The sequence below is a fragment of the Podarcis bocagei genome (genome assembly GCF_964188305.1).
Source record: "Podarcis bocagei genome assembly, chromosome: 10".
In the NCBI taxonomy this organism is placed as follows: domain Eukaryota; kingdom Metazoa; phylum Chordata; class Lepidosauria; order Squamata; family Lacertidae; genus Podarcis; species Podarcis bocagei.
Window position 1 is genome coordinate 5,474,756 of NC_138135.1, and position 16,700 is coordinate 5,491,455.

Here is a 16,700-nt window from a genome sequence, read left to right on the forward strand (position 1 = left end):
CCCCCCTTGCCCTGGCCACTGGTGCTCCTTTCTGTGAATCTTCTGATTCACTGGAAAGACTCGGAGATCTCGGGTCGTCGTCATCACTCATCTTTTCTTCTGCCTCCTCCCCCTCGCTCTCTGTTTCCTCCCTTGCCCTTGCCTCTGCTCCTGAACCCCTGACAGTCGGTATCTCCTCTTGTTTCCACTTCTGGGCCAACAGGATTCTGGCTGCCGTTACAGCATATTGGAAAAGCTTACAGTCCTTTCTTCTTATGTCCTTTCCTGCAATACCTAAAAGAAAAGCTTCTGGTTTTTTCACAAAAGTATATCTTAACATTTTTTTCATCTCATTGTATATCATTTCCCAGAAACTTTTTACCTTCTTACACTCCCACCACTGATGGAAAAACGTCCCTTCTTTATCTTTGCATTTCCAACATTTGTTATCAACCTTATACATCTTTGCTTGTTTTACAGGAGTCATATACCATCTATAAAACATTTTCATTACATTCTCTTTCAATAGCGTACATGCCGTAAATTTTATATTCTCTTTCCACAATTTTTCCCATTCCTCAAATTGAATGTTATACCCAAAATCCTTTGCCCACTGTATCATCACCGATTTAACCTCTTCATCCTTAGTATGCCATTCCAGCAATATCTTATACATTTTTGACAGAGTTTTATACTCATTGTTTATTATGTCTTTTTGGAAACTTGATTCATTTTCCGAAAAACCTTTTTCCTTCAGATCTTTTTTAATTATTTCATTTACTTGACGATAATGCAGCCAATCATATATATACTCTTTAACTTGTTCATATGGCTTCAATTTCCATTTCCCTCCTTCGTTAATCACCAATGCACCATATGTACCCCATTTTTTCCTCATATTAATTTTCTTAACACTCATTGCCTCCAACGGAGACAACCAGTGCGGGACTTTTGGTTCCAATATATTTTTATATCTTTCCCACACTTCTATTAAAGAACCCCTGAAGATGTGATTTCCAAATCCTTTGTGAACCTTCTTTTTATCACACCATAAATACGCGCGCCATCCAAATCTGTTATCAAAACCTTCAAGATCCAATAATTCATTGTTTTCTAACTTTATCCATTCTTTTACCCAGCATAAACATGCTGCCTCGTAGTAGTCTCATATCTGGCAGGGCGAAGCCTCCTCTTTCTTTAGCATCTGTCAATAACTTAAATTTTATTCTAGGCTTCTTTCCCTGCCAGATATACCTTGAAATCACTTTTTGCCATTCTTTAAAGATTCCTATACCCTTTAATATGGGTATGGTCTGAAATAAAAATAACATCTTTGGTAGCACCGTCATTTTTATCGTAGATATTCTTCCCCAAAGTGATAATTTCATTCTGGCCCACACATCCAGATCCTTTTTTATTCCCTTCCAAACCGGGATATAATTATTTTGATACAAATCAATATTCTTAGGTGATAACCAAATTCCCAAATATTTAACCTTTTTCACCACCTCTATCTCAGTTTGTTGCTGCAATGATTCAATCATATTTTGTTCCATATTTTTTACAATCATCTTCGTCTTTCTCTTATTCAATCTGAATCCTGCCACCTTTCCAAATTTTTCCATCTCTTCCAATACCTCCTTTACGCTTTCTGTTGGTTCTTCCATAGTCATTACCAAATCATCGGCAAAGGCTTTAACTTTATACTCATTCAGCCCCACCGTTACCCCTTTTATTTGGTTATTATGTCTAATTGCATTTAAAAAGACTTCCAGAACCGTTATGAATAACAATGGCGATAATGGGCAACCTTGTCTTGTTCCTTTAGATATTTTTATATCTTCGGTAATCACATTGTTTACTATCAGTTTTGCTCTCTGCTCAGTATAGATTGCCTTTATGCCATTGAAGAACTCTTGTCCCACCTCCATATATTCCAAGTTTTTCAACATAAACTCCCAAATTACGTTATCAAAGGCCTTTTCTGCATCCACAAACATTAAGATTGCTTGTTTATCTCCCCTACCAGACAGATATTCTATAACATTAATTATATTTCTTATGTTATCTCTCATTTGTCTGCCTGGTAGGAAGCCTGCTTGATCTTTATGTATTAATCTTGTTAATATCTTTTTCAGTCTCTTCGCTAGAATGCCAGCAAAAATCTTATAGTCAGTATTCAGTAATGAAATAGGCCTATAATTCTTCACTTGGGTTAAATCCGAATCTTGTTTTGGGATCAATGTAATATATGCTTCTTTCCATGTTTCTGGAATGTCTCTTTCTTTCAAAATGTTGTTCATAACAACAGTCAACGGGGTCACCAGCACCTCTTTCATTTCTTTATAGTAGCTAGATGTAAACCCATCTGGACCCGGAGCTTTCCCTCTCTTCAACTCCTTTATCACTTCTTTTACTTCTTCTTTTTCTATTGGGGCATTCAGTTGCGCTTTTTGGTCTGTCGGGATCTTCCGCACCATTTTCTCTTTTAGATATCTTTCTATTTTCTTATTATTATTCCTTTCCTTATTTTTATATAATTGCTTGTAAAAGTCCAAGAATCCTTTCCTTATTCCTTTTGGATCAGCTGTCTCTTCTCCATTTATTTCGTTTCCACTAAGTACAGTTATCCATTTGCCTTGAATATCCAGCTTTGTCAGTGCCAGATTAGGATAGTCCTGTGTCAGAAGACGGTGCAAGAGATCAGGCAGCACATCATTATTATAAGGAACAATGGGGGGGGGTGTTACCCATTTGCCAGCTGCTTTCCTTCTGCTTCTCCTGCTCTCTCCATGCAATGCAAGGCATGTAGACAGAGGTCCATCTCCAAGAACAGGAGATTCCCTGAGCACCCATTCAGCTGACACCAAGCACCTGAGTATCTTGACACCTTGCTGGTTCCTCTTTCCCCCTCCCCATGAGTCACTTCCAGAAGACAAAGGGGAGTTGACAGTTTCCTGTCCCCAGAGGGGAGATCTGATCATTGTCCTTTGTTCCAGTCCGTGTTGAATCTACTCCCATATGCAAGTCCGTTGTGTCCTTGATGGTCTTCTGTCTGGGGCCATCAAGGTTGCCATGCCAACTGGTCAGGGCTCCTGTGTATGTGCTGGCACAGTCCGTAAATCCCATTCTTAAAATGCAGACACCGTGTTTTCCTGTATTTATAAGATATGTGAATCTTTTGCGATTGAGGGGAGAGGGGATAATGTCAGGGGATAATGTCAGAGATGGGTCGCGCATGGTGAGGGGTGAGCCACGCCAAGGAGGCCTCTGGGTGCAGGGGAGACTCTGGGAGGGGGGGCAAGGGTGGGGGAGCCGGGGGGAGGAGGGAGGGGAGCATCCCCGGGGCAAGGAAGCGCAGCATTGGCGGGGTTGGGGGGAGGAGACCAGTCTTTAGGGAGACGGAAACCAGAAAAGGATCCCTGGAAAGTGGGGGGTCCTGTCCCCCCACCCCTTCCTTCCTGCAACCTCCATCCTCTTCCAACCCCATAAGCTCCTGCCCTGTCCAGACACAGCGAGTTTGCTCAGTCCAACCATTGTTCACCCTGGAGAGGAGAAGAAAGAGGAAGAGGAAGAGGAAGAGGAAGAGGGGAGGCCTTCTCAGAAGCAGCTCTTTGTTTCCGCAATCCGACCCAGGAAGCAGCCAGAAACCTTTCCCTCTCTCTCAGGCTTCCATCTTCAAGTGTCTTTTCCACTGCATGGTTTATTGAGGATGAGAATAATGTACACCTGTCATCAGAAACAGGGGTGCAGAACCTATTTAATTGATCTCAGGATTGATATAGAAGGTGCACCTCAAAGGCATTTCTGTTCCTCTTACTTTTTATAGGCAATGTCAGAGTGACCGACAAGCTGAGATTCTTCCCAGTCAAAGGACCCATTTTCATGGTAGACAGTGCTTGTGGCTGGAGGCTCTATAGACAGGGTGTGCCTATGCAGGCCAAAGACTGCCAGTATTAGCACAGGTGAGCTGTGTGACCTTCCCAAATTTACAGACTGTATGTGAATGAGAGTGTGTGGGTGGGATTATTGTTTACAGCAACCCTGTGATTTTCTCCACCCAAAACATTTCATGACCTGATATTACACTACAAATTTCAAAATAAATTCAAAAAAATCACAAGATAATACAAATGATTGTAGTATTTATACCCTGCCCATCTGGTTGGGTTTCCAGTACACATAAAAGACAGTAAAACATCAAACATTAAAAACCTCCTGATACAGGTCTCCCTTCAACTATCTTCTAAATGTCAGGTAGTTGTTCATTTCCTTGACCTCTGAAGGGAGGGAACCAGCAGAAGACCCTCAGAGGAGAACCTCAGTGTTCAGAGTGAAGGATGGGGCTGGGGACACTCCTTCAGGTCTACAGGGCCGAGGCTGTTTAGGGCTCTAAGTTGCAGAACTTGCTCCTTCATAACGATCTCCTAGACTGACATGTAGTTAGGAGAGTAGGAAAAAACGCTCAGATCAGGAATAAATTCATATCTCAAGAAATAACACAACTTCAGGTTGTTAATGAATCTGTACTACATATTCAAGGATGAAGTTTCCACTAAGTGCAGTTATCCCTTTGCTTTGAATATCCAGCTTTTCAGTGCAAGAGATCAGGCAGCACATCATTATTATAAGGAACAATGGGGGAGGGGTGTTTCCCATTTACCAGCTGCTCTCTTTCTGCTTCTCCTGCTGTCTCCATGCAATGCAAGGCATGTAGACGGAGATCCGTCTCCAAGAACAGGAGCTTCCCTGAGCACCCATTCAGCTGACCCCAAGCACCAAGCCTTGCCACTAGTTCTCTGACTCACCCAGACCTCACTCCCTGGAAAAGAGGAAGACCTGGGTCTCATATAATGGTCCACATGGACTTCCTGAGGCCATTGGGACTGTGCAGGTGATTCATGAAGATTTAGAGGTGGAAACAGGGGTGGATGGAGGATTATGATGCCGATGATGGGAAATGTCCAAAGGAACGATGGATCAGAGAGAGAGAGGGCCTTTTCATGGAGAGAGAGAAGCTGCATTTCCTGTGAGAAAATAATTGATGTGAAAAGGCTGTTTTCCAAGATCATGCTGCTTTAATAATGATGATTGAGGATAACGAAAGGTTGCTGATGAATTACTATCATGTGATGACATTGCATCTTCATTTCATAAAAACTGGGAACATGGGTAGGAGGCAGGGGAATATAGGAGATGCTGAAATAAGAAAACTGCTAATGGCGTTTGATGTGCTCTCTTTCCCTTTGTTCTCTTCCTTGAAACCCAAACAGGATTTCCTTTCCTCCCACACTGAGGATGGTCATGGAGAAGAGAGACAGACTTCCAGGGGAAAGGGCACCTTTTTTTTCATTAGATATAGACATTGGCATGTGTGAAATGTGGAACATGCTTCATTGAATGAGCACACATAGCTCACATCAACAAACCCCAAAAGTGGCGAAACCATTTAAAGGTATAGAGTGTGAAAAGACTTTCACTGATAGAACACATCAGCCGACTAACATGGGGAAGAAAGGATTCAAATGCACGGAGTGTGGGAAGAACTTCAGTCATAGGGGACACCTCAATATACATCAACGGACTCACACAGGGGAAAAACCATTTAAATGCATGGAGTGCGGAAGGCAATTCAGTCAGAGTGGAAGCCTAAATAGGCACCAACTGACTCACACAGGGGAGAAACCTTTTAAATGTATGGAGTGTGGAAAGAGCTTTCGTGATAATGGAAACCTTAGAACACATCAAAAGACTCACACAGGGGAGAAACCATATGAATGTATGGAGTGTGGAAAGAGCTTTCGTGATAATGGAAACTTTAGAATACATCAACAGACTCACACAGGGGAGAAACCATATGAATGTATGGAGTGTGGAAAGAGCTTCAGTTTCAATGCAAACCTTAGACGACATCAATGGACTCACACAGGGGAAAAACCATTTAAATGTATAGAGTGTGGAAAGAGCTTTCGTGATAATGGAACCCTTAGAACACATCAACGGATTCACACAGGGGAGAAACCATATGAATGTATGGAGTGCGGAAAGAGCTTTCGTGATAATAGAACCCTTAGAACACATCAACGGACTCACACAGAGGAGAAACCATATGAATGTATGGAGTGCGGAAAGAGCTTTCGTGATAATAGAACCCTTAGAACACATCAACGGACTCACACAGGGGAGAAACCATATAAATGTATGGAGTGTGGAAAGAGCTTCCGTTTCAATGCAAACCTTAGACGACATCAACGGACTCACACAGGGGAAAAACCATTTAAATGCATTGAGTGCGGAAAGAGATTTAGTGATAATGGAACCCTTAGAAGACATCAACAGACTCACACAGGGGAGAAACCATATAAATGCATGGAGTGGGGAAGGAAATTCAGTCAGAGTCGACTCCTCAATATGCGTCATCTGACTCTCACAGGGGAAAAACCATATAAATGTATGGAGTGCGGAAAGAGATTTAGTGATAATGGAACCCTTAGAAGACATCAACAGACTCACACAGGGGAGAAACCATATAAATGTATGGAGTGTGGAAAGAGCTTCAGTTTCAATGCAAACCTTAGAAAACATCAACGGACTCACACAGGGGAAAAACCATTTAAATGCATTGAGTGCGGAAAGAGATTTAGTGATAATGGAACCCTTAGAAGACATCAACAGACTCACACAGGTGAGAAACCATGTAAATGTATGGAGTGCGGAAAGAGCTTTCGTGATAATGGAACCCTTAGAATACATCAACGGACTCACACGGGGGAGAAACCATATGAATGTATGGAGTGCGGAAGGAGCTTCAGTTTCAATGCAGCCCTTAGACGACATCTATGGACTCACACAGGGGGGAAACCATTTAAATGTCTGGAGTGCGGAAATAGCTTTAGTGATAATGGAAAGCTTAGAACACATCAACGGACTCACACAGGGGAGAAACCATTTAAATGTCTGGAGTGCGGAAATAGCTTCAGTCAGAGTGGAGCCCTCAGTATACATCAACGGACTCACACAGGCGAGAAATCATTTAAATGCATGGAGTGCGGAAAGAAATTCCGTCAGAGTGGACACCTCAAAAAGCATCAAATGACTCACACAGGGGAGAAACCATATAAATGTATAGAGTGCGGAAAGAGCTTCAGTTTCAATGCAACCCTTAGAAGACATCAACAGACTCACACAGGGGAGAACCCATATGAATGTATGGAGTGTGGAAAGAGCTTTTGTGATAATGGAACCCTTAGAAGACATCAACAGACTCACACGGGGGAGAAACCATATGAATGTATGGAGTGCGGAAAGAGCTTTTGTGATAATGGAACCCTTAGAAGACATCAACAGACTCACACGGGGGAGAAACCATATGAATGTATTGAGTGCGGAAAGAGCTTTCGTGATAATGGAACTCTTAGAATACATCAACGGACTCACACGGGGGAGAAACCATATGAATGTATGGAGTGCGGAAAGAGCTATTGTGATAATGGAACCCTTAGAAGACATCAACGGACTCACACAGGGGAGAAACCATTTAAATGTCTGGAGTGTGGAAAGAGCTTTAGTGATAATCGAAACCTTAGAAGACATCAACAGACTCACACAGGGGAAAAACCATTTAAATGCATGGTGTGCGGAAAGAAATTCAGTCAGAGTGGACACCTTAATAGACATCAACTGACTCACATAGGGGAGAAACCATATGAATGAATGGAGTGCGGAGGAGCTTCAGTTTCAATGTAACCCTTAGAAGACATCAATGGACTCACACAGGGGAAAAACCCTTTAAATGCATTGAGAGCCGTAAAGCTTCAGGCAGAGTGGAACCCTTGATTTACATTAACAAACTCACACAGGAGACAAACCATATAAGTGTCAGGAAGTTAAATAAAGGTAGAGGTCCATTTCTAGTGGAAGTTCTAAATCAACAGACTCATGCACAGGATGAACTTTTAGAGCTGAACCCCTACAAACCATCAACAGACATGAGGAGAAGCAGTTTAAATGGAAAGATTACAGAAAGTGATTTAATTATAATGGAATGTTTAAGAAACATCTATGGACTCTCACAGGGGAGAACCCATTTAGATGTATGGAGTGTGGGACATGTTCCTCTCAGTGTCCACTCTTCTTCCCAGCAATGAACTCCGAAGAAATCCGTATTCCTGCTTCAGGGCAAGCTGAGTCTGTTTCTCTTGTCCTTATCTCTTAGCTAGGTAACTCCTGTCTAATCTGCTCTGTATCGGTGTCACTCCCTGCTTCTGAGACCACTGGAAAAGAGGAGGGTCAATTCCCCCCCCCCCTCCTGCTCCCAGGAAAGCTGATCTGCCTGAGAATGCATTCCCCCATACTCAGCTGACGCATTGCGAGAACCCTTGAAAAACAAGTGATTTGGCTCACCATTGGAAGCCAAGACCCATAAAAGGTTGAATATGAAAGATACGTGGTTGAAGTATAATGCTATTCTGATGGAAGTAGGGGACCAATTTAGATTAAAATCTTGTGATCTGTTGAAAGATAAATTAGATGATAGGTTCCAGTACATCCAGATAAATGAAGTGTTTAAAATGGACAAGAAAATTGGTTTTCAAAGAGAGAAATCCAAACTGGAAATGGAATTATTAGATACAAAACCAAAAAACCTATCTAAGATGTATAATTTATTGCTGGAATGGCATACGAAAGATGAACAAGACAAATCTGTAATGACTGAATGGGCCAGGGATGTGGGGCACAATATCATGATGGTAGATTGGGAGAAATTGTGGAACAAAGGAATCAAATTTACAGCTTGTAATGTATTAAAAGAAAACTTGTTGAAAATGATGTATAGATGGTATTTAACACCAGTGAAGTTTGCAAAAATGTATCGTACTCATGATAATAAATGCTGGAAATATAAAGAAAAAGAACGAACCTTTTACCACATGTGGTGGACGTGCCCCAAGGAAAAAGACTTCTGGGAAAGTATTTATAATGAACTGATGAAAGTATTGAAAAACACATTTGTTAAAAAACCAGAAGCATTTTTACTTGGTATAGTGGGGGGTTAAATACCGAATAAAGATGTTACTTTTTTTCTGTATGCCACAACAACTGCGAGAATGTTGCTAGCAAAGAATTGGAAGAAACAAGATTTACCAACTATCGAAGAAGGGCAGATGAAGATGATGGACTATATGAAACTTGCCGAACTGACCGGGAGACTCTGAGACCAGAGAGAAGAGATGATGGAAGAAGATAGGGAGAAGTTTAAGGAATATTTGAAAAAAAATATGTTAATATTTAAATCTTAGAATAGCTTTAGAAGTGGATATATGCTGCAGGCTTAGAAGTAGAAGATAATGTATTTTAAAATAGTATTATTTGTAAGTGATAAAATGTGAAGTTATTTTAAGTGTGATTAAAAAAAAATTGTTAGAAATGATGATATATGTAAATTGCTAAAGATGAAGTAAAATGAAAATCAGATAGGTGGGACTTGGGGAAGCCCACTTCACAATGTATAGGAAAATAAGGATATGACAAGACTTTGTTTGTATTGTTTGTTTTTCTGATTGTGTTCTTTATTTGTGTTATAAAATGAATATTTTTTGGGGGGGGACAGAAAAATCCCCATAAAAACAACTGATAAGGCAATATAGCACAGATCACAGTGTGTGTTTCTAGGATGCGCATTTGCCTGGAATAGCCAGCATAAAGCTTTGCTTCGTGAAGTCCCTGCAGATGCCGAGTTGCTGGCTTCCCTCTGAGATGACTGGAAGCGAAAGACACACCTCCATTGCCCTGTGTCCTTCCAGCCTCTTTCCTCCCTTGCTCCCTTCTGCCGGTGTGTGTGTCTGACTTAGATATCCTGTGTGCTGTATTTTTTTACCACTGAAACTGGATTTGCTCTCAGGAGATAAGTTTTGTGCCTCACTGGGGACCCAGTGAGAACTGTATGCTTTCAAAGCTCAGTAAACTATTACTGAAGAAGTCCTGCTGCCTCTGTGTGCGTTTTTGTCCTCAGCGTGGGAATTGCTCTGCATGTGGCCTCTACCCTGCTGATGCCCTGGAGTTGCTCTGCTCAAGCATGCAAGATGGTTTTTGCACCAAGCTCTGTCACCCCCACCACCGTATGATCTCCAAACACTGCTTCTTCACCATAGCATCTCCCTGCCCCCTGCGCATTCTGAAAAAAAGCTTGAAATACTGAAATTGAATGGGAGATTTCCTCCCAAGCCTATTTGCAGGATGGGGAAGGAGGGGCTACAGGTACGAGGGAAGTCTCCTGGGGGGGGCCTATCTTCACTCATGAACCCCATGGAGCAACCCCAGAGTTGTGCTTATTCTGGGGTTGGGAGAAGATAATACTTTTCCATATTCCCAGAAGTTATTATTCAATCCTGCTGCTAGGGAGTTTTCCTACCAGAGGACCAGAGTGTATATTACTATCATACTGATTTTACTGCTATGGCTGCTTTTGCTGTCATGGACTGGCGGGGTGAGGGGGGGGGAGGCACCAGCTGGGAGACCCACAAAGGAAGAAGGCTCAGATCCTGGGGACTGGTGGTGGGATAGCGATGAGCAGAAAGAGGGAGAAAAGGGAGCAGAATGGGAGGGGAGGTGTTGCAAGCTGAGGAGGAAACATGGTTTGCTGAGCAGGAAGAGGCTGGGGCAGAGAGCAGTTCAGACCCAGAGGGAAGAGAGGAGGGGGACCAGGAGACCCAGAGGAGGCCGGCTACTGAAGCATCCAGGGAGACTCCCCCCCTCCTGCTGCAACCAGCTCCCCTAATTCTAATTCTTTGGAGCGTAGCTACACGTTCCTCCAGTTGCTGGACTTTGTCTTCTAAGAGGGCAATCAACATACAATTGCTGCAGGTAAAGCTGCCTGCAACCTTTGGCAAGATGGCAAACATTGCACAGGAACCACAGGGGACTGCAGCTGTTCCCTCACCCCTCTCCCCTGGTCTCCTAGAGCACACAGAGAAACCCGGTTCAGACCCCATGATCCTGCACATGATATTAAGAGGGTGTTTCCCTGCGCCCCAACATGCACCACTTTAATCTTGTTGACAATAAACTATTTTCTGTCCAATCACACCGTTTGGAGAGCTCTTTTTGGAGCTCCTTGCATTCTGTCTTTGTTTGAACAATCCTGGACAATTTACTGCCACCAGCAAACTTTGCCCCCTCCCTGCTCACTCCTAACTCTAGATCATTTATGAACAGGTTGAAAAGCCACAGGTCCTAATACTGATCTATAGGGGACTCCACTTTCTGCTTCTCTCCATTCACAGGAGTGTTCGTTTATTAGTACGTGTTCCTCCCTCCCCCCCATCCTGTGCTGCGGAGGGAACCCTGCGGAAAAATTATGGAGTGAATTTCACTTCCCCACACATCCAACACTGCTCAGCATTCAGGGAAATGGAAGAGGAAAGCTGGCCACAATCCAAGAGGCTGAGGTCAGCATAAAGGGAAGCAAAGCCTACTCCAAGGGAAGCCGCTCCAGCTTCCAGCCCGTCTGCTCCCACAATGGCTAAAGAAGAATTGCCCTTTGGGAATGGCAGAGAGCTGAATGGAAGTGGGCAAGGAAGCCCCACAATCGCTGCTGCTGGAGGAATAGGGGCACTGACCCCTATACTGAAAGGTGATGACCTGGTCCTTTAGGGGCACTGTTACGCCATCAGGAACCGGGAGTCCCCCACACCTGCCTCCCTCGTCTGGATTCAACCTCAATCCCTTAGCTGCCATCCATCCTACAACCACCTCCAGAAAGGCACACAGGGAATTCACTGCCTTCACTGGTTCCAATTTAAAAGAGAGGAAGAGATGGGAGGAGCCTCCCCATTGTCTTTTCCTTCACAAATCCTGTCTTAAGGGCACATTTAAGATATGAATCGGGTGTGAGGCTGTGACCTGGCACAGATACTAAGTATTTATCATCACAAAATACTGGCCAGGCTCCCCAGGCAATCCAATCAAGTGACCATTAAACAGGTAACCTGGCAGACAGGAGGTAAACAAACCACTCAGATTTCTGCTGTAATCTGCCCTTTCTGTAATGTAGGTATGATGTATGGGGGGGGGTGGTCTGGGGTTAGTCTTGAGCTCCAGGGCAGGGAATTTAAAATCTCTATATGAGGCCTTGTGTGCCATTGTTCTGGGTTCCTCCTCCCTCCTGCGTGTGGTGAGTGAGGACCCTGTTGCAACAGATCAATAAAGATCAGGCTTACTAGTTGTTTTGTTTTAAACGCTTTAAACGCATTAGGATTCAATCCACCATCCCGATGGATTTCTGCCTGGGGCATGTGCTGCCCTTGATCGCCTCCTGCCTCCTAAGGGATCATGGATTATGAATTGGATCCCCCAATTCCAGAGGAGTCATTAGGCGTTGGAACCCAGGAAATCCGTCAAACCGTTGACTTGGCGATTATTTGACGTTTCTACAGTTTTCTATACAGTATTGGATAATCGGAGGAAACAGTCCGATTCATGGTATCCGCTTCTTGCTACAATTGTATAGGCTGCTTTTCTGAGCCTCTTGGCTGTTGTGCATGGAAGGTGCCTGTGTCCACGGTCATTGTCCTGGCCTTAGTCAGAGCCTGTGGTGGGGTCTTGGGGTTTGGGGGGAGTCGTATAACTGTCCCCCTTCCTGGTTTGAAGAGCACCAATACCTAAAGCACGGACGCACGGCTAGTGGCGTGGGGTGGGCGAGGGAGGGATTTAGCAATGTAAACATTGGGGGGGGTGAACCCCACTTAGTAATTGGATTGCCAGGATCAGCCCCTCCCCCGCTCTCCTGATCTACAGGAGGAAGAGGGGAGAGGGAAAACCTTCCTCCCCGCCCCCGCTCAATTCTTTCCCTCCCCTCCCGGGACATCCTTCCCTCACCCCACCCCCAAAATCCGAAATCCCCTCCCCAATATGTTGCTCCTTCTCCTCGCCACCCGCCTTTTGTTCCGGCAAGAAGGGAGGGATGAGCCCCCCTCCCAAACTGCCAGCTTCTCCCGGAAGTGGAGCTTCTGCGCCGGATTGCTGCTCTGCCCCATAGCTCTAGGGGCGCGCGCTTTCGGAAAGGGGAGGAGGGGCGGCAGGGAAATCCCCCCCCCCGGATAATCCAGAAAAGGAAAGGAGACTCGCGAGCCTGGACAAAGAGGTAAAGGGTTCGCGGGAGAAGGGGCGAGAAGGATCCAGAGACCCCCGCCAGCTCCCCAAAGCGCCTTTCGTGGGCCCCACGGGCAGGGCCTGGATCCCTGCACTCCTACTGCGAAGGGGGCTTTCCCTGGCCCCTTAGGCGCCCTGGCGGGGGCGGTCATGGGGCGCCCACCCAGGGATTCCCCACGAGGACCCCCTTGCCCCGTTTCCCCCGCACAGGCATCCCTGGGGCCCTGTGGGCTCCGTATGGAAAAGGCAGGCCATGAAAGGGTTAACGGCGGCGAGGGACGCCTGGATAGAGACCCCCGTGTGGCTGGTGTTGGGCGGGGGGGTGTCCTCTGGATGGAGAGACGGGAGGCGCAGGGCGAGGGGTGAGCCCCGCCAAGGCGGCCTCTGGGTGCAGGGGAGACTCAGGGAAAGAGGGAGGGGGTCGAGGAAGTCGGGGGGAGCATCCCTGGGGCGGGGAAGGGCAGCATTGGCGTGGGGGGGGGAGAGAGAAAGGAAGACCAGTCTGTAGGGAGAGGTCTTCATCGTGGCGGACGCGGGGATTCTCCGGAGGGGCCGCCTTGGCTTCTCCCTTCCACCTAGGAATAGGCCACCCCTTCAAGGCGACCAGAGAGGGATCTGTCGAAAGTGGGGGGTCGACTCCCCCCACCCCTCCCTTCCTGCAAGCTCCATCCTCTTCCAACCCCATAAGCCCCTGCCCTGTCCAGACGCAGCGGTTCAAATCCCGAGAGGAAGAGGGGAGGGGAGAGCCCTTTTCAGAAGGCATTCTCTGTTTCCGCAATCCTACCCAGGAAGCAGACAGAAACCTTTTCCTCTCTCTCAGGCTTCCATCTTTGTCTTTTCCACTGCCTGGTTCATTCAGGATGAGGACAATGTGCACCTTGAGGAGATTTCACCCCTCCCATACCCAAGAATCTCCTGACCATCTCCTGATGATCTCTGCTGACTCCACAGAGAAGAGGAGGCGTGTCCTGCCTATTTACTTCTTCTGCCCAGCAACATATCTGTGTGTGAGAGAGAGAGTCAGTCAGTCAGTGTATAGGAGAGAGTGAGAGTGTTAGAGATCCTAGAGATAAGATTGCTGCTAAGAGCAGCTGCAGACTCTCAGTGTAGCATTGATTTATGCTCAGAATATTCAGCTCTGTATATAGCTTTGTATCATAGTTGTAGTTACAGAATAAAAGGAAGATATTCTACAGAGCTGCTCTCCGAGTGGTTTATACTCTGCAAGACTCTGCAAAACTCTGCTGCGCAACGACTGAATTATTGAGACAGTGAATCCGGTGCTCTCAGCTCTAAGCTGTGAGTCCACAGCACTGTGACCTGTTCCTGTGAGAAAGGAGGTCTCTGGCGGTGCTACCCAGCTCGCCTAGCCCAGTCGGGGTTGAGGTGCATGAGTCCAGTTGGCGCACTGGCTCTAGGGCGATGCTGACATCGGTTATGGGCCCAGTCGTTGTTCCAGTCGTCTGACCTGGCGTTGTCCCAGTCATCCCAGGCGTCCCAGTCGTCCCAGTCGCCAGAGGTTTCTGTTGCTGATTGCCGGACGGTGGAACGGACGCTGCATGCTGGACTGATTTGCGGTGCCCAGAAGCAGAGCTGTTTTGGAGCAGAGTGTTCAAGCTGCCGCTGTTGCTGTTGCTGCTGCTTGATTTATGGAGGTATGTTGCTGACTGCCAAAGGAAGAAGATAGCATCCCTGTTTGCCTGTTAATTGCGCTCTGAGTGGGAGAGAGAGTGGCTGAAGGAGTCAAGGCTTTATTTGTGTTGCACGAGGGAAGTGTCTTGCTCTAAGTAATAGCAGACATGGCCTGTGCACATTCTGGCCAGATGGCTCTGTCCTTTCCCCTCCTTACGCCTGAAACCTATGGAGTTTGGCAAGTAAAGATGAAAGCGCTTTTACAGAGGGAAAAGCTATTTCACACGATAGAAGATGACCCCCCAGATAAGGATGATGATGATTGGGCTGAATGGCATGCTGCAGATATGAAAGCCCGAGGGACAATTGTTTTGAGTGTTTCAGACCACTTGCTGGTGAACTTAGAGGGTCAAGAGACTGCACAAGCTGTTTGGCATAAGTTGAGAGATATGCATCTGAGACAGAATGCTGGTTCCAGTGTGATTTTCTTTAAGAAGCTGTGCAGGCTGCAGTTGGAGAAAGGTGGTGATTTGCCTAGCCATCTATCTCAATTAAAGCGTCTCAGACAGGACCTTGTTCAGCGAGACCTGGCTATTTCAGAGGCTGTATTTGCAATGCTGATGATCAATAGCCTAGATGAGTCTTATGATGGAGTGGCTGCCCAGATTTCTACAATGCCTTCTGACCGGCTAACAGAAGATTATGTGTCTAGCGTGCTTCTGAATGAGTGGGATCGCAGACAGGCTGTTAGAGAAAGCCGGGAAAACTGTGCTGTTAAAAATGTGCTTGAAAATGTGCCTGAGTCTTCAGCAGGGGAAAGTGAAAGTGAAACTGCTGCTGTTAAAGCTTTGAAATTGAAGCGGTGCTTTTCGTGTGGAGCACAAGGCCATTTGAGTTTCCAGTGCAAGAAGTCTTCAAAGAAGAAGGGAAACTTCAGAGGCAGAGGGGGAGGAGGAAGAAATCCCCAAGCACCTGCTACTTCAAAGGCCTTGATCTCTCGCTGTTCCAGTCAACGTGGGCGGAGTTTCTTCGTGGTCGACTCTGGCTGTTCAAACCACGTGGCCAAAGATAAGAATCTCTTTGTTCAGCTTGAGAAGCAAGAGAAAGAAATTCATCAAGCAGATGGGACAGTTCTCACAAGTGTGGCTCAGGGAACTGTGTTCTTAAAGAGCCTGAATGCAACTATTAAGAATGTCCTGTATGCACCTGATATTCAGGACAATTTGTTGAGTGTTTCCCAGCTTGATCGTCAAGGGTTTAAGGTGGTGTTTGCCAAATCTCGCTGTGAAATTCTTAGAGATGGCAAGCTCATTTTGTATGCAAAATGTGTAAATGGATTGTACCAATTGCCTTTTGTTTCAGGTACAGGCACTGCAGAAGCAACTGAGAAAGAGTGTTGCAATTTGTCTGTAGATAAGAATGAGAAGTTGCATGACCAATGTATTCATTATTATCACCGTATTTATGCTCATCTGAATTTCCAGGCTGTGGCAAAAATGCCTGATATGGTTCAGGGTATGAGGTTGAAAGAATGTCCCTACCACATGAAATGTGTTTCTTGTGCTGAGAGTAAGGCAAGGCAAGCTCCCAAAGGTACAGAGTCTGGGGGAGAGGCCAAGAAACCATATGAAGTCATTCATGCAGACTTAGTGGGGCCTCTATCGCTCTCTAGAGGCAATTCAAGGTTTTTCATGGTTCTGATAGACTCCTATTCAAAATATGTTTGGGTCTATGTGCTGCAGAAAAAGTCTGAAGCCTTTACCAAGTTTCGCCAGTTTTGTAAATGGCTCAGAAATGTACATAATGAGAATGTACGTTTTCTTTTCACAGACAAGGGTGGAGAGTTTTGTTCAGAAGAGTTTGAGAGTTTTCTTTCTGAACAGGGCATTGAGCATAGGACGGCCACGCCCAGATCACCCTGGCAGAATGGTTTATGTGAG

The 16,700-nt window shown here is 45.5% G+C and overlaps 1 protein-coding gene across 2 annotated transcripts in view; it reads left to right on the forward strand.

The window, feature by feature from the left end:
* Positions 1-7,692, forward strand: part of LOC308595579 (uncharacterized protein) — a gene marked incomplete at its 3' end in the record, with an annotated part of 54,419 nt that extends 46,727 nt beyond the window's left edge. For both annotated transcript variants that reach the window (XM_081209980.1, XM_081209979.1), the window contains one exon: positions 5,253-7,692. In XM_081209980.1, the coding sequence (XP_081066106.1) occupies positions 5,380-7,692 (2,313 nt within the window). In that variant the 5' untranslated portion in view covers positions 5,253-5,379. The remainder of the gene's footprint in view (positions 1-5,252) is intronic.
* Between the last annotated feature and the right edge of the window lie 9,008 nt (positions 7,693-16,700).